At 43.2% G+C, this 21,766-nt stretch overlaps 1 protein-coding gene and 2 long non-coding RNA genes across 4 annotated transcripts in view; 2 read left to right on the forward strand and 1 right to left on the reverse strand.

Moving 5' to 3' along the window:
• Positions 1-13,650, forward strand: part of LOC139537718 (vasodilator-stimulated phosphoprotein-like) — a 54,324-nt gene extending 40,674 nt beyond the window's left edge. Inside the window, exons 10-13 of one of the 2 annotated variants that reach the window (XM_071339343.1) lie at positions 153-257; positions 8,604-8,673; positions 9,102-9,159; positions 11,194-13,650. In XM_071339343.1, the coding sequence (XP_071195444.1) occupies positions 153-257; positions 8,604-8,673; positions 9,102-9,159; positions 11,194-11,231 (271 nt within the window). In that variant the 3' untranslated portion in view covers positions 11,232-13,650. The remainder of the gene's footprint in view (positions 1-152; positions 258-8,603; positions 8,674-9,101; positions 9,160-11,193) is intronic. The other variant, XM_071339344.1, reaches the window with a different exon arrangement.
• Positions 13,651-17,743: 4,093 nt separating this feature from the next.
• Positions 17,744-18,809, reverse strand: LOC139537720 (uncharacterized). The gene is made up of 3 exons (XR_011667589.1): positions 18,382-18,809; positions 18,111-18,272; positions 17,744-17,870 (listed from the first exon to the last, which is right to left on the reverse strand). It is a non-coding gene; the product is annotated as an uncharacterized lncRNA (long non-coding RNA).
• LOC139537719 (uncharacterized) lies at positions 17,827-21,247 on the forward strand. The gene is made up of 2 exons (XR_011667588.1): positions 17,827-18,246; positions 20,919-21,247. It is a non-coding gene; the product is annotated as an uncharacterized lncRNA (long non-coding RNA).
• The last annotated feature ends 519 nt before the right edge of the window (positions 21,248-21,766 follow it).

The following is a 21,766-nucleotide window of genomic DNA, read 5'->3' on the forward strand; positions in this document are numbered from 1 at the left end:
TTTATTAATTCACTACAATAACTGTTTTTATGTTTACTATGGAGAGACAAAACTGGGTGGGCACAAATTCCATCTGTGACCCCAGTGGAGCCGGCCCTGCCCCTCTCTATTCCATCTTTTTCTGGAGAGAAAATCTTGCATGTCTCAAACAGGACTAACTCAACCACCAAGACCCAGGTGCAGGAGAGCAGCCCAAGCCCCACCACCTCTGTCCTTCCTCCCGTTCCCCCTTCTCCATCCTCTACCCCAGTGTCCAGGTACCCCCTATTTACCCCCCCCCATCCTTTTCCCTTATGCCGGGACTCCACGTCTGTCTGCAGCTATGCTACAGTCTCACTAGTAGTGCTGAGCGCTTTTTGAAGTCGATTTGGATTCGATTATGAAAAGATTATCACAGTTTTCTATTTTTTTATTTTATTTAATGCACTATGCATTATTTTGGTTGCAAATCTGGGTAGTCATTTGATTAGGTGTTCAGGAGTCTTATGGCTTGGGGGGTAGAAGCTGTTTAGAAGCCTCTTGGACCTAGACTTGGCCCTCCGGTACCGCTTGCCGTGCGGTAGCAGAGAGGAACAGTCTATGACTAGGGTGGCTGGAGTCTGACAATTTTTAGGGCCTTCCTCTGACACCGCCTGGTATAGAGGTCCTGGATGGCAGGAAGCTTGGCCCCAGTGATGTAATGGGCTGTTCACACTCTGTAGTGCCTTGTGGTCGGAGGCCGAGCAGTTGCCATACCAGGCAGTGATGCAATCAGCCAGGATGCTCTTGATGGTGCAGCTGTAGAACCTTTTGAAGATCTGAGGACCCATGCCAAATCTTTTCAGTCTCCTGAGGGGGAATAGGTTTTGTCGTGCCCTCTTCACGACTGTCTTGGTGTGCTTGGACCATGTTAGTTTGTTGGTGATGTGGACACCAAAGGAACTTCCTGCTCCACCGCAGCCCCTTCGATGAGAATGGGGGCGTGCTCGGTCCTCTTTTTCCTGTAGTCCACAATCATCTCCTTTGTCTTGATCACGTTGAGGGAGAGGGTGTTGTCCTGCCACCACACGGCCAGGTCTCTGACCGCCCTATAGGCTGTCTCGTTGTTGTCGATGCTCAGGCCTACCACTGTTGTCATCGGCAAACTTAATGATGGTGTTGGAGTCGTGCCTGGCCGTGCTGTCATGAGTGAACAGGGAGTACAGGAGGAGACTGAGCACGCACCCCTGTGTTGAGGATCAGCGTTGCGGATGTGTTGTTACCTACCCTTACCACCGTCAGGAAGTCCAGGATCCAGTTGCAGAGGGAGGTGTTTAGTCCCAGGGTCCTTAGCTTATTGAGGAGCTTTGAGGGCGCTATGGTGTTGAACGCTGAGCTGTAGTCAATGAATAGCATTCTCACATAGGTGTTCCTTTTGTCTAGGTGGGAAAGGGTAGTGTGGTGTGCAATAGAGATTGCATCATCTGTGGATCTGTTTGGGCGGAATGCAAATTGGAGTGGGTCTAGGGTTTGTGGGATAATGGTGTTGATGTGAGCCATGACCATCCTTTCGAAGCACTTCATGGCTACAGACATGAGTGCTATGGGTCGGTAGTCGTTTAGGCAGGTTACCTTAGTGTTCTTGGGCAAAGGCACTATGGTGGTCTGCCTAAGACATGTTGGTATTACAGACTCGGACAGGGAGAGATTGAAAATGTCAGTGAAGACACTTGCCAGTTGGTCAGCGCATACTCACGCAGCACGCGTCCTGGTAATCTGTCTGGCCCTGCGGCCTTGTGAATGAACGAACTCACTCTTCTGCCAGTCCGTGGTGAGTAATCTCAGTCCTGATGTCTAGAAGTTATTTTCGGTCATAAGAGACGATAGCAGAAACATTATGTGCAAAATAAGTAAAAAATTAAGTTACAAACAAAAACCACAATCGGTTGGGGGCACGTAAAACGTCTACCTTCTTCTCCGGCGCCATCTATCAATCAATTAGATCATGTATTTCCCGGCTCGTGAAGCAAATGCTTTCTATCCCTCTCAATCTCGCGCTCTCTCAGTCTCTGTGGATTGCTCCGTACAGACCAGACAAGTTTAAGCATACACACAATGAATTATGGTCATTGCAGTTAATTGCCACGTTTTCAAAGCTAAACTATGTAGAATATAGTGAACATTATATCAAGTGTTCAGGCTTGATATAATTTATCTCTAGAGAAACTCTGCATTGAGCTCACAGAAAAAAAAAATACAAAATGGAATTCAAACAATTGAACCAAAGTCCGTCAACTAAACTCAGCAAAAAAATAAACATCCTCTCACTGTCAACTGCGTTTATTTTCAGCAAACTTAACATGTGTAAATATTTGTATGAACATAACAAGATTCAACAACTGAGACATTAACTGAACAATTTCCACAGACATGTGACTAACAGAAATGGAATAATGTGTCCCTGAACAAAGGGGGGGTCAAAATCAAAAGTAACAGTCAGTATCTGGTGTGGCCACCAGCTGCATTAAGTACTGCAGTGCATCTCCTCCTCATGGACTGCACCAGATTTACCAGTTCTTGCTGTGAGATGTTACCCCACTCTTCCACCAAGGCACCTGAAAGTTCCCGGATATTTCTGGGAGGAATGGCCCTAGCCCTCACCCTCCGATCCAACAGGTCCCAGACGTGCTCAATGGGATTGAGATCCGGGCTCTTTGCTGGCCATGGCAGAACACTGACATTCCTGTCTTGCAGGAAATCACACACGGAACAAGGAGTATGGTTGGTGGCATTGTCATGCTGGAGGGTCATGTCAGGATGAGCCTGCAGAAAGGGTACCACATGAGAGAGGAGAATGTCTTCCCTGTAATGCACAGCTTTGAGATTGCCTGCAATGACAACAATTTCAGTCCGATGATGCTGTGACAAACCGCCCCAGACCATGATGGACCCTCCACCTCCAAATCGATTCCGTTCCAGAGTACAGGCCTCGGTGTAATGCTCATTCCTTCGACGATAAACGCAAATCCGACCATCACCCCTGGTGAGACAAAACCGAGACTCATCAGTGAAGAGCCCTTTTTGCCAGTCCTGTCTGGTCCAGCAACGGTGGGTTTGTGCCTATAGGCGACGTTGTTGCCGGTGATGTCTGGTGAGGACCTGCCTTACAACAGGCCTACAAGCACTCAGTCCAGCCTCTCTCACCCTATTGCGGACAGTCTGAGATGAAGGATTTGTGCGTTCCTGGTGTAACTCGGGCAGTTATTGTTGCCATCCTGTACCTGACCCGCAGGTGTGATGTTTGGATGTACCGATCCTGTGCAGGTGTTGTTACACATGGTCTGCCACTTCGAGGACGATCAGATGTCCGTCCTGTCTCCCTGTAGCGCTGTCTTAGGCATCTCACAGTACGGACGTTGCAATTTATTGCCCTGGCCACATCTGCATGCCTCCTTGCAGCATGCCTAAGGCACATTCACGCAGATGAGCAGGGACCCTGGGTCAGTAGAAAGGCCTCTTTAGTGTCCAAAGTTTTCATAATTGTGACCTTAATTGCCTACCGTCTGTAAGCTGTTAGTGTCTTAATGAACATGCACCTGTGGAACGGTCGTTAATTGTTTATGGTTCATTGAACAAGCATAGGAAACCCTTTACAATGAAGATTTGTGAAGTTGTTTGGATTTTTATGAATTATCTTTGAAAGACAGGGTCCTGAAAAAGGGACGTTTCTTTTTTTGCTGAGTTTAGTTGTTTAGTAACACAAAATGTTGGTTTATCGCTCAGCATTACTCACTAGGTGTAGGGTGAAGTTCCCCTAGCACTGATCTTGGGTAATTTTCCCCACTCATGGTTAAGTTTAGGATTGGGGGTGGGAAGCTGATCCTAGATCTGTACTTAGGAGAAGTTTCATCCTGGAGTGAACTGACAACAGCGCTGTGTGGCCTCTTGTGCCATGTGCGGCTTGTTGTGCCAAGTGATTAAGCAACACAATGCTGTGTGTAGCTGTGAACTTTGCACATCTTTGTTTTTGCCATAGCACTAACACACCTGATTCTAATCAAATGCTTGATGATGATTGATTGGTTGAATCAAGTGTGTTAATTAGTGTTAGGGGAAAATATATGCATAAATGACCAGGGAAATTGGGAAACTGCTTTAGGGCCTAGCAATCCTCAAGGTCTGGCCACGTCTTTGGTACTCTCTGTTTTTGTCTTTTCGGTCTTGCTGAGATTTTAAAACGTGTCACAGGAAAAGCGCAAGAGATTGTTTCAGTAAATTGTATTTTTTGCTGCCGCCTTGCTTTGAGCCTGCTGTGTGTGTCTTTACTGTCTTCTGACTAAGAGTTTCTGTCCAGCTTCTGCTAATGACAGTATCCTAGTCCAGGGCACGGCCCAGAAACAACCCTCTATACACACTAGGCACTGGTATAGATTTGAATGGATTGGATATGTATAAGCAATATGGGGAAAATTCCACCTAGCCTATCAGAGGGCAAGGTGGTGGAACTACCATATTACTTATACTTATCCAGTTTTTTTCAGATCTACGTCAAGTGCCAAAGGGTTAGGGTAGGGTATCTTCCGGCGCCGAAAAGAGATGGCCGCCTCGCTTCGCGTTCCTTGGAAAATATGCAGTATTTTGTTTTTCTATGTGTTATTTCTTACATCGGTACCCCAGGTAATCTTAGGTTTCATTACATACAGTCGGGAGGAACTACTGAATATACGATTAACGTCAGCTCATCATCGTTCCTACCAGGAATATGACTTTCCCGAAACGGATCCAGTGTTTTGCCTTCCACCCAATACAATGGATCTGATCCCAGCCGGCGACCCTGTGCGACGCCGAAAAAGGGGCAAACGGGGCGGTCTCGTGGTCAGGCTTCGGAGACGGGCACATCGCGCTCCACTCCCTAGCATACTACTCGCCAATGTCCAGTCTCTTGACAATAAGGTTGATGAAATCCGAGCACGGGTAGCATTCCAGAGAGACATCAGGGATTGCAACGTGCTCTGCTTCACGGAAACATGGCTAACTCAAGGGACGCTAACGGAGTCGGTGCAGCCAGCTGGTTTCTTCATGCATCGCGCCGACAGAAACAAACATCTTTCCGGTAAGAAGAGGGGCGGGGGGGTATGCCTTATGATTAACGAGAAGTGGTGTGATCATCATAACAACACACAGGAACTCAAGTCATTCTGTTCACCTGATCTAGAACTCCTCACAATCAAATGTCGACCGCATTATCTACCAAGGGAATTCTCTTCAATCATAATCACAGCCGTATATATTCCCCCCCAAGCAGACACATCGATGGCCCTGAACGAACTTTATCTGACTCTTTGTAAACTGGAAACCACACACCCTGAGGCTGCATTCATCGTAGCTGGGGATTTTAACAAGGCTAATCTAAAAACAAAACTCCCTAAATTCTATCAGCATATCGATTGTGCTACCAGGGCTGGAAAAACCCTAGATCATTGTTATACTAATTTCCGCGACGCATATAAGGCCCTCCCCCGCCCCCCTTTCGGAAAAGCTGACCACGACTCCATTTTGTTGATTCCAGCCTACAAACAGAAACTCAAACAACAAGCTCCCGTGCTCAGGTCTGTTCAACGCTGGTCCGACCAATCTGAATCCACGCTTCAAGACTGCTTCGATCACGCGGATTGGAATATGTTCCGCATCGCGTCCAACAACAATATTGACGAATATGCTGATTCGGTGAGCGAGTTCATTAGGAAGTGCATTGACGATGTCGTACCCACAGCAACGATTAAAACATTCCCAAACCAGAAACCGTGGATTGACGGCAGCATTCGCGTGAAACTGAAAGCGCGAACCACTGCTTTTAACCAGGGCAAGGTGACCGGAAGCATGACCGAATACAAACAGTGTAGCTATTCTCTCCGCAAGGCAATCAAACAGGCTAAGTCCCAGTACAGAGACAAAATCGAGTCGCAATTCAACAGCTCAGACACAAGAGGTATGTGGCAGGGTCTACAGTCAATCACGGATTACAAAAAGAAAACCAGCCCCGTCGCGGACCAGGATGTCTTGCTCCCAGACAGGCTAAACAACTTTTTTGCCCGCTTTGAGGACAATACAGTGCCACTGACACGGCCCCCTACCAAAACCTGCGGGCTCTCCTTCACTGCAGCCGAGGTGAGTAAAACATTTAAACGTGTTAACCCTCGCAAGGCTGCAGGCCCAGACGGCATTCCCAGCCGCGTCCTCAGAGCATGCGCAGACCAGCTGGCTGGTGTGTTTACGGACATATTCAATCAATCCTTATCCCAGTCTGCTGTTCCCACATGCTTCAAGAGGGCCACCATTGTTCCCGTTCCCAAGAAAGCTAAGGTAACTGAGCTAAACGACTACCGCCCCGTAGCACTCACTTCCGTCATCATGAAGTGCTTTGAGAGACTAGTCAAGGACCATATCACCTCCACCCTACCGGACACCCTAGACCCACTCCAATTTGCTTACCGACCCAATAGGTCCACAGACAACGCAATCGCAACCACACTGCACACTGCCCTAACCCATCTGGACAAGAGGAATACCCATGTGAGAATGCTGTTCATCGATTACAGCTCAGCATTTAACACCATAGTACCCTCCAAACTCGTCATCAAGCTCGAGACCCTGGGTCTCGACCCCGCCCTGTGCAACTGGGTCCTGGACTTCCTGACGGGCCGCCCCCAGGTGGTGAGGGTAGGTAACAACATCTCCACCCCGCTGATCCTCAACACTGGGGCCCCACAAGGGTGCGTTCTGAGCCCTCTCCTGTACTCCCTGTTCACCCACGACTGCGTGGCCATGCACGCCTCCAACTCAATCATCAAGTTTGCGGATGACACTACAGTGGTAGGCTTGATTACCAACAACGACGAGACGGCCTACAGGGAGGAGGTGAGGGCCCTCGGAGTGTGGTGTCAGGAAAATAACCTCACACTCAACGTCAACAAAACAAAGGAGATGATTGTGGACTTCAGGAAACAGCAGAGGGAGCACCCCCCTATCCACATCGACGGGTCAGTAGTGGAGAAGGTGGAAAGTTTTAAGTTCCTCGGTGTACACATCACGGACAAACTGAATTGGTCCACCCACACAGACAGCGTTGTAAAGAAGGCGCAGCAGCGCCTCTTCAACCTCAGGAGGCTGAAGAAATTCGGCTTGTCACCAAAAGCACTCACAAACTTCTACAGATGCACAATCGAGAGCATCCTGTCGGGCTGTATCACCGCCTGGTACGGCAACTGCTCCGCCCACAACCGTAAGGCTCTCCAGAGGGTAGTGAGGTCTGCAGAACGCATCACCGTTGGCAAACTACCTGCCCTCCAGGACACCTACACCACCCGATGTCACAGGAAGGCCATAAAGATCATCAAGGACAACAACCACCCAAGCCACTGCCTGTTCACCCCGCTATCATCCAGAAGGCGAGGTCAGTACAGGTGCATCAAAGCAGGGACCGAGAGACTGAAAAACAGCTTCTATCTCAAGGCCATCAGACTGTTAAACAGCCACCACTAACATTTAGCGGCCGCTGCCAACATACTGACTCAACTCCAGCCACTTTAAAAATGGGAATTGATGGAAATTATGTAAAAATGTACCACTAGCCACTTTAAACAATGCCACTTAATATAATGTTTACATACCCTACATTACCCATCTCATATGTATATACTGTACTCTATATCATCTACTGCATCTTGCCATCTTTATGTAATACATGTACCACTAGCCACTTTAAACTATGCCACTTTATGTTTACATACCCTACAGTACTCATCTCATATGTATATACCGTACTCTATACCATCTACTGCATCTGCCATGCCGTTCTGTACCACCACTCATTCATATATCTTTATGTACATATTCTTTATCCCTTTACACTTGTGTGTGTGTGTAAGGTAGTAGTTGTGGAATTGTTAGGTTAGATTACTTGTTGGTTATTACTGCATTGTCGGAACTAGAAGCACAAGCATTTCGCTACACTCGCATTAACATCTGCTAACCATGTGTATGTGACTAATAAAATTTGATTTGATTTGTTTCTGGACTGGGGTTTCACTCAAGTCACCACTTGAGTAAAACAATTCTCTCTCTCTCAGATGTGGAAACAAAACTGATTAACTCAAGGCCAGTGGCTATGATGAAATTCAATCTGGTGTACTAGTGCTTGGTTGGAACAAACCATTGCAACTAATGTAGGCAAATTTGACCCATTCAGTGAAATGGTTTGAACCTCCAATACTAAAAATAATACACTGACCATTGAAAGTACTTAAGTTTCTATGTTGGTACAACAGTCTGCAGCTTTCCGTGGCGCTTCTGCTGTTAACACGGTGACAAGATGGCTGGTCCGTGGCTCCTGTCAAGATCGCCATTTGTTGCCATGGTAGCACAACAACCCGCCACTGTTGCCCGAACTGAGCTTCCATATCCTTGGGATTTGTTGTTGCCCTCCCTCTCTCTGCCCATCTCTCCATTCACTCTCTTTCTCTCTCCCTCCCTCCTCTCTCTCTCCATTCACTCCTTTTTTCATTCTCCCTCTCCTCACGCCTTTCTCTCTCTCTGTATCTCTCTCTATCTCTGTATCACTCTCTCTCGCTGTATCTCTCTCTCAGGATGAAGGCAGTGAACAGCACCACGGACAGCACAGGCAGTGAAGACACAGAGATGGAAAGAATCAAACAGGTGAGCTCCACCATTACCTGTTCATGTTGTTTAAAGGATTATTGGTATGTAGGCTAGAGATAACAGGGTGGCCATTGCTCCCCTACTGATGGTGTCAGATGAGGATGACTATTGGCATCATCCAGGCTGAATCACATCCAGCCGTGATTGGGAGTCCCATAGGATGGCGCACAATTGTCCCAGCATTGTCCGGGTTTGGCCAGGGTAGGCCGTCATTGTAAATAAGAATTTGTTCTTAGCTGACTTGCCTAGTTAAATAAAGGTTAAATAAAAAATTTATTAAAATTGTCAGTTAACACTATTTCATTTTTTGTATTTGTGGGAAAGCAGGTGTTCTTGGTTTCAGAATATATGCTTAATTGATTGGCGATGATCAGAATGATAATGACTGTGATGATGATGAAGAAGATGATGATTTGTGTGTTTAGGACATCCTTGAGGAAGTGAGAAAAGAGCTCCATAAAGTGAAGGATGAAATAATCTGTGGTGAGTTCCTGATTTGTCCATCCATTTCAAGGAGCACTCCCTAGCTTGTATTTTTGTATGTCTTTAGCAGTACAGTCAATAAGAATCACAATACAATGTTGCTCCAGCCGCAGTAGTATATTCATATGCCTCTAACACAGTGGAGGCTGCTGAGGGGAGGACGGCTCATAATAATGACTGGAATGGAATATATGGAATGGCATCAAACGCTTTGAAACCATGTGTTTGTTGTATTTCATAACATTACACTTATTCCACTCAAGCCATTACCATGATCCCGTCCTGCCCAATTAAGGTAGCATCACCCTCCTGTGCTCTAACACTACATACAGTGCATTCGGGAAAGTATTCAGACCGCTTAACTATTTCCACATTTTGTTACTTAACAGGATTATGGATTTAATTTGTTTTAAATAATCAATCTACACACAATACCCCATAATGACAAAGTGAAAACAGGTTTTTAGAAATGTTTGCAAATGTGTTAAAAATAAAGAACAAATACCTTATTTGCATAAGTATTCAGACCCTTTGCTATGAGACTTGAAATTGAGCTCAGGTACATCCTGTTTCCATTGATCATCTTTGAGATGTTTCTACAACTTGATTGGAGTCCACCTGTGGTAAATTCAATTGATTGGACATGATTTGGAGAGGCACACACCTGTCTATATAAGGTCCCACAGTTGACAGTGCATGTCAGAGCAAAAACCAAGCCATGAGGTTGAAGGAAATGTCCATAGAGCTCCGTGACAGGATTGTGTCGAGGCACAGATCTGGGGAAGGGTATCAAAAAATGTCTGCAGCATTGAGGGTCCCTTAAATGTAAGCGCTTTGAAACCACCAAGACTCTTACTTGATCTGGCCGCCCAGCCAAACTGAGCAATCTGGGGAGAAGGGCCTTGGTCAGGGAGGTGACCAAGAACCCGATGGTCACTCTGACAGAGCTCCAGAGTTCCTCTGTGGAAATGGGAAAACCGTCCAGAAGGACAACCATCTATGCAGCACTCCATCAATCAGGCCTTTATGGTAGTGGCCAGATGGAAGCCACTCCTTAGTAAAAGGCACATGAAAACCGGCTTGGAGTTTGCCAAAAGGCACCTAATGACTCTCAGACCACGAGAAACAAGTTTCTCTGGTCTGATAAAACCTGAATGCCAAGCGTCACATCTGAAGGAAACCTGGCACAATCCCTACGGTGAAGCATGGTGATGGCAGCATCATGCTGTGGAGGATGTTTTTCAGCGGCAGGGACTGAGGGACTGGGAGACTAGTCAGGATCGAGGGAAAGATGAACAGAGTAAAATACAGAGAGATCCTTGATGAAAACCTGTTTCCAGAGCGCTCAGGACTTCAGACTGGGGCGAAGGTTCATCTTCCAACAGGACAATGACCCTAAGCACACAGCCAAGACAACACAGGAGTGGCTTCGGGACACGTCTCTGAATGTCCTTGAGTGGCCCAGCCAGAGCACGGACTTGAACCCGATCAAACATCTCTGGAGAGACCTGACAATAGCTGTGCAGCGACGCTCCCCATCCAACCTGACAGAGCTTGAGAGGATCTGCAGAGAAGAATGAGAGAAACTCCCCAAATACAACTGTGCCAAGCTTGTAGCGTCATACCCAAGAAGACTCAAGGCTGTATTCTCTGCCAAAGGTGCTTCAACAAAGTACTGAGTAAAGGGTCTGAATACTTATGTAAATGTGATATTTCTGTTTTTTATTTTTTATAAATATGCTGGCGGGAAAATGTACTGTTTGTGCTTTGTCATTATGGGCATTGTGTGTAGGTTGATGAGGGGGAAACGATTTAATCCCTTTTAGAATAAGACTAATGTAACAAAATGTGGGGAAAGCCAAAGGGTCTGAATACTTTAAAACTACTTCTCTTTGTTTTATATTATTCTCTCAATTCACATATTACAAATCATATATTTGGACTTTTTATATAATGACTAATTCATAAGGCAATGTGTAAGGAATTTTGGTGCCTTTCTCTTTCTCATGAATTCCCTTCCTCTTTCTCTTTCAGCATTTATCCAGGAGCTACAAAAGAGAGGACCAGTATAGTCTCTCAACATACAGCCACTGAGGGGGGGGTGGAAGGGAGAGATAGCCATATGGAGGGGTGGATGGCTCATATATTTCCTTCAATGTTACACACACACACATACCTATACATTTAGGACTGTACCAATCGGCAGTCTTCCAAACTTTTTGGGGGGCTGTTTTTCTTGTTTGTCTTATGGTTTCAAGAGCTCTGCTGTGCTGTGCTTCTCTCTCGCTCCACCATCACTGTCTACCTTACTCTACTCTCTCCCTGCCTCCCAAGTCAACGCCCATATCTTACCTGGATATATCTGGCCTTACTTTTCACTAGTGCAGAGCAAGGTTTGGCTCAGTTAAAATTGAAGGCAGTCAACTGAAATTCCAATTCAATTATTGAAAAAAGGGCATCTAATTTCAATCACTTCTCAATAAACTGAAAAGAAGAAGCTATTTATGTCAAAAGTTTTACACATTTTGGATTTTAAATTCACTTTCTGAATTTACTGACTTCAATTCGAATTGAGCCCAAACATGATGCAGAGAATTCAGGGAATAGTGTCAACCACACCATCGAAACACAGTACATTGTCAACAGTCGCACATTTCAAAGTCTCACACCAACCTATCTGTGGGGAAACGGTTCAGCTGCAGCGGTTGACCTCACGGTGGAGCTGTGAAACAGGAGAATCGGATCCGAGGGCCTGCCTTTTTCTGTAGTCTCTGTATAACCCAGGAACAGTCGGGGAACTACAAATTCCAGCTTGCAACAATAAGAGAGATATGGTTAAATATATGTATGTCTGTCTACTATACCTAATAGGAGTAGGGTGAAGTTGTTCCTAGACCCTGATCTTGGGTCAGTTTTGCATTTTCTCCACTTATGGTTAAGTTTGGGGGACAGGAAGCTAATCCTAGAACTGTACTTAAGGAAACTTCAACCACCTTATACTGCCACCTTATACTGTAATAGTGAACGGGTTGCCAACTCCTCTGAGCTCTTGCTACACCTCACATCAATTGGTTTTTTGTTTTTCAAACTCAGGGATTAGAGGAAGCATAGGACCGTCTGCAACAGGTCCTATACTAGTCACCATGCCCACTTCTCCTTAGCATTTAGCACAGAGGACCGCAGCAGACCACCTATGGATAACAAACAGGTCCAATCCCAAATCAACCCCTATCCCCTACAACCTTTGCCTCCCTTTTTCACGAGTGGGGTTGTGAGAAGTTTGGATTTGTGTAAGCAATATGGCATCCAGCCAATCAGAGAGCATGTTGAAACTATTACCATATTACTTATGTCTATCTTATCCTTTCAGATCTCCACAAGTGCATAGGGTCAGGGGTCGATTTTGGTATACGGTGACAATTCTCACCTAGTCACAGAAACAGAAACAGAATGATTAGAATGGGCATTATCCTCTAAAAGCAATTAGCTATTGCCGATAGGATCTTAGATTATTTTAATTGTATCTATTTAAGAATGAAGATTGAATTCTTAAGCACTCCAATGTCTGTGACATTTCCGAGCTCCCTGTGCAGCACATCCAACAGGTTGCCAACCATATCCATTTCCCAATGATATGGGGAACCATGCCTGTTCTGTCCATTCTTTTTCTACACTCCTAAAACTGCCTACTCTTCTAGTAACCGCATAAGAAAAGGGGAGAGAGGGGAGAGGAGGAGAGCAGGTAGGGGACTGTACCTGGTATGATTCTGCTGCAGTGCAGGTAACTGCTACATATCACTGTGCGACAGGGACTCTTACTCGACTTTGTATGTTCTTATAAAGATACTTAATACCCATTATGTTAGCTGCCTCTGTGGCCTCATCCGATAGAGATGCCAATCTTTGCTAATGCAAATCTGCCTCACCTCTTGAGCACTCTTACAATCCTATAGTTTAAGCTAAAAGAAAATGTAGTACTTAAAAAAATCCTTATGGTTTTCTATTTCCATTGGAAATTCTGTGGTAATGAAAATAGAAGCCCACTGGGCAAAAACTGGTTGAATCAACGTTGTTTCCATGTCATTTCAACAACAACAAAATCTATGTGAGGAGGTTGAGTCAATACTGATTGGATTTGGATTTGCAAAAAATCATAATCTTAAGGGAATTATCTTTTTCTTTCACCCAACTTTTTGTCTAAATCCAATGACATGGTGACATTTGTTTATTTCACGTTGAATTCACATTAGTTGACAACTCAACCAAATGTAAATCAAAACTAAACATTGAAATGAAGTCTGTTCCTAGTGGGAGGAATCTTTTGATTTATTTTTAGATACATTATAATTGTTATTTTGGATTTATTGAAGGTGATTTTCTATTATTAGAGTGAAGGATTTTTACACTGAAATGTTGTGTGAGAGAAAATGCTGTAAAGACACTGGATTGGAGATGCCTTTCTGGTCAAATACAGCTGCTTCTTGAATCAAACTGTGGTTTGTCTCATCTGTTGGTTTGGGGTGGGGGGAGAGACCATAAGGGAAGTATTTAACATTAAGCGTCATGGCATCATCGGGGGAAAATCTAAACTAAAGATCATTACTACTTGATATAATATAAGGTGTAGCATATTGAGAAATGGCTGGAGCTTAAGTAAATGAATGTAACAAACAATATTCTACAGACCCTATTGATCTAGCACTCGAGTCTATATGTGGTGTTATTTGTTGGATGAATGTGGTCTAAATACCCAGCAGTCCTTTCTAGTCCACACATTTCATTGGTAGGTCTATAAATTACATATTGTCTTTATAGAGAAAAAAAGCTATGCCAATGTAAAAGTGTGGTTGGGAATACTTAGCAGGGTCTGTAGACTTATTATATGGTGTCATTTAATGGGACTCTAATACGGAGTGTTGCTGGCCTTTTACTGTGGTCAAATAGCTTAAAATGGGGTGCCTGAACCCTTTGGTACAAATATAGCACTGTACAGGAAAAATGTTTGGTCTGTGAGAGGTCTTTGTGCATGGAGGAACAGTCACGTATGCTTTTTTTTTTTTTTTATGTTTAGAGAATAATGTAGGTAAACAAAGAATAAACCAATATCATGATATGCCTTGCTCATATCAAATGGAATCGATATATCAAATTGATCGATATTGGTGCCAACCACCACTATATCACTTCATAATTTAGCATATAGCTTCATTTCATCAGTCTGCTATATCGTTCAAGCTTAAAACCTTAACTTCTTTCAACTAAGTAATTTCCTCCGGTAACTCATGTAAAACATGCCATGCCATTGTGAGAAACGATATGCACATTGCCCTCTCATAAGACTACTTTAGAGAACAGGCGCACATAAACACCACAACTGAAGTTCTCAGCGGTGCAAATAGGCCTCCCATGAGAACTTTTTCCAAATACCTTGTTTCTGAATGGACCCTCTCCCATTCGTCACGAGTTAACATAACACACTATTATTTGGAGTACGCCTAAACCCTCAAAGTTGCGTCATCTGGCAAAACACATTTCAGTGTATCCTTGCTTATGTCAACCTTTCCAGTTAACTGAATCAGATGAGCAGCATTTTTCATAGAGCTTATGATTTCCTCATCTGATAAACCTCTACCCCAACTTTCTGTCTTTAAGTGGTAGTATTCATTCCCAATATCTTGGGTGTCTGAGATTTGATTGAGCTGCACCACTGACACTCCATCATATGAACTATTGGCTACATCAGGGTGAAGATCAGAAGCAGGTTCTTTTAAAGTGTGTACATTTTGCATATTAAGTTGGCAGTCTGAGGGTCTTCTCTGAGCAGTTGACATTCCTTAATTTAAACTCATTTTACATTGTCATATAGCAGATGCTCTTATCCAGAGTGACTTACAGTTAGTGCATTCGTCTTAAGGTGGCTAGGCGAGGCAACCACATATCACAGTCATAGTAAGTACATTTTTCACCAAAAAAGTAGCTAACAGCAAGGTCAGAGCAAGTAGGGGGGGGAAGGTAAAGTGTGAGGGTTCGGTTGCCAGGGATGCGACCCAGTCGTTCAGTCTTTTTGTTCTGTATCTATGGACGCGACCCATTAGAGTGTGTGCACCCATGTGCTATTTGCCATACTGGCAGGCAAAGTTCTTATCCCTTGCTTGCTAGCTAGCCAACTACGGCTAATTTACAGTCACCTCAAACATTGCAGCCAGATTAACAGCCTGCATTTGCGTTTGTTTAAGCTGTTTTCTAGTGACATTTATTTGGATGCATCCATAACAATGAGCTCATGATGCGCGATTTCGAATGGCATAGAAAATGTGCTCTCTCCTCAGGACACTGTTTTTATGAGGAGCTAGCCAACAACACAGCTAACACCATCACTTCAAACTGAAGCTGGAAAGACAGCAATCTAGCTCCACTTCGTTTTGTTTGACCTGTTTTCTATTGATAGTTATTTTGTATATATCCATAAAAGTGATGCTGATTCATGATTTCGACTGGCTGAGAAAAGCTGCCTGCCTGTCATCCTGACTCCCGACACGTTCACATTACTATGGGACAGCTAAACACCGGCTTCAATGGCATTATCACTTAATTGGAACATGTTTTAAAACCCACATTTAATGCAAATGTCTCTTAAATATGAACAAATATGAATCATTGTTAATGGTTAGACAATTATTTTTCATTTTCCAATAATAAATACAGGTTATTCACACTTTTCTACTATTACATGGGGGGCTTTTATTTTGAACAGTTCTGAAATTCTGTGACCCGGGAAGTACTTTCTTTAGTGTTGCTGACGAGACGCTGATGTATTTAACAGCAAGGAATAATTCCTACAAATGTGACTTTTCAGTTGCATGCGGAGGTTGCTGAGAATGGCTCATAATAATGTCAGGAACGGAGCAAATGGAATGGCAGTAAACACCTGGAAACCATGTGTTTGATACCATTCCAAAGACCCCGCTCCAGTCATTACCACGAGCCCGTTCTCCCCAATTAAGGTGCCACCAACCTCATGTGATGCAGACCAGACGTTAGGATTGTGATCATGTCAAGGTTTCTAATAATATGCAATTTGCCAATCAAATACATTCCATTCTTCAGCTTGTTGGTGCTTGCTTCTGTGCGCAAATCATTTGATCGTTGCAGTTTGAGATTATGTAGCCCTATTCCCTTCACGAAAATAAAATGATAGGGCTAACTGGCATTTATTATTCACGATTTATTTTAACTGCATTAGATGGATTGATATGTGTTCTATTCCAATAAAAGCACACATGCATTTTACAGTGGCTTATGTAAGTCTATAGCCTACCTAAAACATCCATCATTACATTTCAAGCCATACATTTCATAGAAATATGTGCCGGATATTGTATGAAATATTCGGACGGTTAAAGGCCGACATTTGGTGGTTTCAATTTAAAAAACACCCTTTGTAACATGACTATAGGCCTATAAATGGTAAACATTGTGATTTTAGTGGAACGGCTGGCGTACTTGTTTAAACCCGCCTATAGTCCTTTTATGTCGTTTATACAGGGTATTTTCGTTTTATATATATATATTTTTTAATCATGTATCCATGTTTTCTTTCTGAGTAACACAAACTTCTGCGATGTAATCGCTTGCATATACAAATTCAAATGGTTTTGTGTGTCTCAGTCAAAGTAGTTTCGATCACCAATTAGCTATTATGAGAGTTTCAGCTAGCCAATTTAATGGCTCATCAAGGCATGAATTGATAGACCTATGTCCATCACTACTGTAAGCCCAGTACTGTATTCAAAAAAAATTAAAACACAGCATCTTTTATTAGTATCTTTTTTTTATTTAACCTTTATTTAACCAGGCAAGTCAGTTAAGAACAAATTATTATTTACAATGACGGCCCCTATCTACAGTAGTAGAATGTATATTATTGAGTTCGATACAAATAAAAAAATACTTTAAAATGTAGATGTTTATTAGGCCACTGTAAAGTGTGACCAAACAAACAAACAGGGCAACTATAATTTTACTAGCCTACATACTGTAGGCATATGCCTAGTTCAAGGAAAACAGGCCATGCCATATCCAGACTTCCTCGGCTTCCTCAAATATTCATTTACTCTATCTTTTATGCTTTTTCGGGTTGCATCACTCAAGGAGAGAAACATCTGAGACACATTTTTCATGATGAACACTCGGAGATTCACTGGTAAGCCAAATTTGCCTCTGGATCCATCCCAATTGGTATTCTGTGCCCACTCGTGATACCTCTCTTTGGTTACGCATTCTTGGAATAGCAAAACAGCATAACGGTCCGGACGGCCCATGCTGTGCTCCGTGAGCAGTTCGTTACGTTCTGGTGTCAGTCGAGGAATGGAAATGTCAGGGTGAACTGACGAAATGGCTGTCGGAGGTGGAGTTCCAGAGCTCACATGGATTGGCATGAATTTTAACTCCATCATCTCTTCCCGCGCCCTCTTCAACGAGCCATTCTCTGTCTGACTCTCCACCAATGCGGCCTGGCACTCTGTCAATGTCACCTGGCTCTGGACCAATGCATCAGCCGTCGCCCGTATCTCTGCCCTCAGAGAATGTTTCTCTTTCTGCTGGTCTACCTTCAATGACTCGATGTCAGTTTTCAAAGTTTGAATCTGCTCCATGTGCAACTTCATCAGCTGAGCGGAATGGTACTGCGCTGGGCCCCCATCGATTATGGCCTATGATAGAAACAGTAGATGCATTAGCTCACTCAATCTTAACAATCACAAGTGACTGTTCTACACAAATGCTGCATACACAAACACGTTTTAAGAATCTAGCAAAACTCGCCGCTTTCTTTGGAACCATGCGTTTTTTCATTGGGTCGAAACTACAGCACAGAACGAGAACACACATGGTTAATGTTCTGTAAAACAAAAAGCCTACAAGACCTTCAAAAACAAAGGTTTGTTTCTTACCGAGCATTATTTTTATAAATCCACCCAAGTTTCTTCAACTGCCTTCTGACTGTGATTAGAGTAATGTTGATGTTGTGCTGTGATGCCAGCAGATTCCTGATCTCCTTCGCCGATCGCTCATCATCTTCATCAATCAGTGAGTAGATGGCTTGAATAGTCTTGCTGGAAATGGTATACAATCGAAAATTGTGCAGCATACAGTAAAGACTAATAGTAGATGTATTTAAACATTATGTTTAGCATTATTAGGCGACCTGCAGCCATACTCTACCTGTTCATTTTCCTGGGTTTTCGCGTTCGGCGTAAAACAGGCATCTGACGATAGTGTTTTCGAATAGCACTGTCCGTGACTGTAATCCCCAAATCTAACAGTATTTTTGAAATGTCCTCAGTAGATTTTCCCTTCCTCCTGGAAGCCCTAATCTGATCACTTAAATGAATAGAGATCTTGGTCATGGTGCTAAGTGCTACAGTATAATCAAAGTGCATGAGGACAGCAGGTAGGTTGGTACGTAGGACTGGATTCTGAAAGTGAGGACAGTGTGAGTTCTGTTGTATACTTATGTCCTATTATACAACTGATGGGTCTAATGCTGATTGGTTAAAAGCGCATTACAGCCGGTGTCTATTCCACAAGTTACCACCAGCTAAATCTATGGCGTTAAAATGCCTATTTACTCTGTTCCATCTGACTGCGCAATCCACTGTCTCATCAGCCCAGCCAGGCAAGTTATAAAATTGATCTCCATTATAAAAAGCATTTAGACATTATCTCACATTTCTTTTAGACCAACATATAGTTTTCAACAGCAGAGATTTGTTTAAACATTGGCTTCTGTCTCTCTGACATTTGCATCATTGTTTCAATATTCAGGAGAAGACAGGCAGGCAGCGTTTCTCAGCCTGTCGAAATCATGAATCAGCGGGCATCATTTTTATGGAAATATACAAAGAAATGTAAATTGAAAAATGTAAAACGGAATGAAGTGCAGCTAGTTTGTAGTCTTTCCAGCTTCAGTTGGCTGTGTTGTTAGCTTGCTCCTCTGAACAGTGTTCTGAGGAGAGAGCACATTTTCTAGGCCAGGCGAAATCGCGCCTCATTAGCTCATTGTTATGGATGCGTCCAAATAAATGTCACTAGAAAACAGCTTAAACAAATGCAAATGCAGCTACTGTCTGCACTGTTTTACGTGACTGTAAGTTAGCCGTAGTTGGCTAGCTAGCAAGCAAGGGATAAGAACATTGCCAGCCAGTATGGCACTGGAACATTTAGAACGAACGGCTGGGTCGCATCCATAGATACAGAACAAAAAGTCTGAACAACTGGGTCGTGTCTCTGACAACCGAACAATTAGAATGAACGACCAGCCGGCTTGGGTAGCAACCTTAGATTTGTGTCATGACTATATCTTGTGGAAGAATTAAATAGCGTGAACAAATTAATAAAAATAACGTTTTTAACGAAATATTATTTGACTATGTTGGTAACCCGTTGTATAAAAGTGATAATGCCCTCGAAGCTGGTGTTTCCAGCTGTGTTTGGAGGATATATTGGCACGGTTTGCCGGCCCTGTGTTTGGAGGATATATTGGCACGGTTTGCCGGCCCTCGATATATTCTCCAAACACCAGCTTCTTGGGTATTATCACTTAACTGTTAGCTGGAGTAACACCATTCCAGTCCTTCTCACCCCAAACTCCGTCCCTAACACAGTTTACGTTCATAAATTATTCGTTTAATTTGGATGATTACAATTTTCAACGAGACCTGGGCTGGGTTTCCCAAAAGTATTGTAGCACTAAGATCATCTTAATTCCTTTTAAACTAAATGGAAACCCAGTTGATAGAGAATAGACAGAATGGACACAGTTTTCAGAAAGCCAGCTTCTTTTTACGGTGCTACCCGTTAGGACAGTAACCAGCAGATGACTTGAAAATGATCCCGAACCTGACCTATCACCCATCACATATTTAAGTGATAATGCCCGAGAAACCGGTGTTTGGAGGATATATTGGCACGGGTGTTGTTACCGTGCCAATATATCCGCCAAGCACAAGCTTCGAGGGCGTTATCACTTTTATGCAATGGGTTACCAACATATTCAAATAATGATTGACATATTTTCATTAAAAACTTTATTTTTGTTTATTCATACTATGTCATCCTTCCACAAGATCCAGTCCCGATACAAGTCGAGGGTTGCTTGTTCTGTATCTATGGGCGCGACCCAGTCATTCGTTCTATTGCCATACTGGCTGGCAACATTCTTATCCCTTGCTTGCTAGCTAGCCAACTACGGCTAACTTACAGTCACGTTAAACACTGCAGCCAGAATAACAGCAAAGTAGCTGCATTTGCGTTTGTTTAACCATATAACGTTAACTAGCTCTAGTCAAGAAACAACTTTTAAGTACAGAGATCTCATAAAGTCTGCTTGATTAACAAAGCATCACAGATATTTAATGGGAAATCAGGTGACAAACCAGTTTTTGAAATGGTGAGTGATGGAACAGCTGTATATTAGTTGTATATTTATTACATTTTACTAATTTAGCAGACACTTATCCAGAGCAACTGAGCAATTATGGGTCGCGCGGGGATTCAAACGAGTAACCTTCAAGTTACTGGCCTGACTGTCTTAACAACTAGGCTACCTTCCGCACTCATTTATACATTTGTTCCATATATAGGCAAGTCATTTAGCCGTTTTAATAAGCTATAAGGTCTCACTTCTACCCTATAAGAGAGTTTTGGTAATGCTGTGCCATCAATTTGTTTGAATGTATTTTCTCTCATCAACTTTGTAGGACAGTGAGGACAGACACAGCCTGCCACTCTCCTTCCACACTGAGCCCAAACCAGAGTCACTGGTTCCTGATTGTGACAGTGGAGTCCAGTGTGCAGCGCAGGATCCAGAGATGACATCAGTAAAGCTGGAAGACTGCAGTCAAACACTGGGGCTGATTAAAGATGAAGATGAGGAAGAGATTGGGAAATATATTCCTCATGGTGAGAGAAGCCTCACTCCTGCTCTGACTGTGAAAGTGCTTTATTACAAAACCTAAACTAACCATTATTGTTTTGTAATGCGCCATGTTCGTTATTATTAAACTCACCATCTGCACCTGCTTCCTGACTCCCTGTGTCTTCGTTACAGTTATTAATGATGTCAAGCTGATTTATTTTCTGAGGTCATGGTCAGGTTGTATACAAATTGTTAAAGGTTGTTTTTGTCTTTTTGGTGATGAGAAAAATATCCACGTACCAGGCTGTAATGGTTGTCAAAGCTTCCACCAGATAACAACCAAAATAGCATGCCTTTCACTGGTAGTAACCAGATATATCATGCCGAAAAGCCTATAGGATGAAGACTGAGTTCCCACCCCCCCATAATTGATCTTGTGATATGACTATAGTTTTATTTCATTAATGCATATTTCTGTTGACTGGATCACATTTGTCTCCAGTAAAACATGTTTCTCATGAATGCCCACTTGATTTAGATACAAACGTTCTCAGGTAAAAGAAACCCATTAATTTTTGGAATCATAAAACTTCTGTTGAAATGTTTTGATAGAACAATCTCACAAAACTATATTGTATTTTGTTTTGCAACTGAGAGAATTTGATAGGCCATGATAATAAATACCTCAGC

The sequence above is a fragment of the Salvelinus alpinus genome, chromosome 13, assembly GCF_045679555.1.
Source record: "Salvelinus alpinus chromosome 13, SLU_Salpinus.1, whole genome shotgun sequence".
Lineage (NCBI taxonomy): Eukaryota > Metazoa > Chordata > Actinopteri > Salmoniformes > Salmonidae > Salvelinus > Salvelinus alpinus.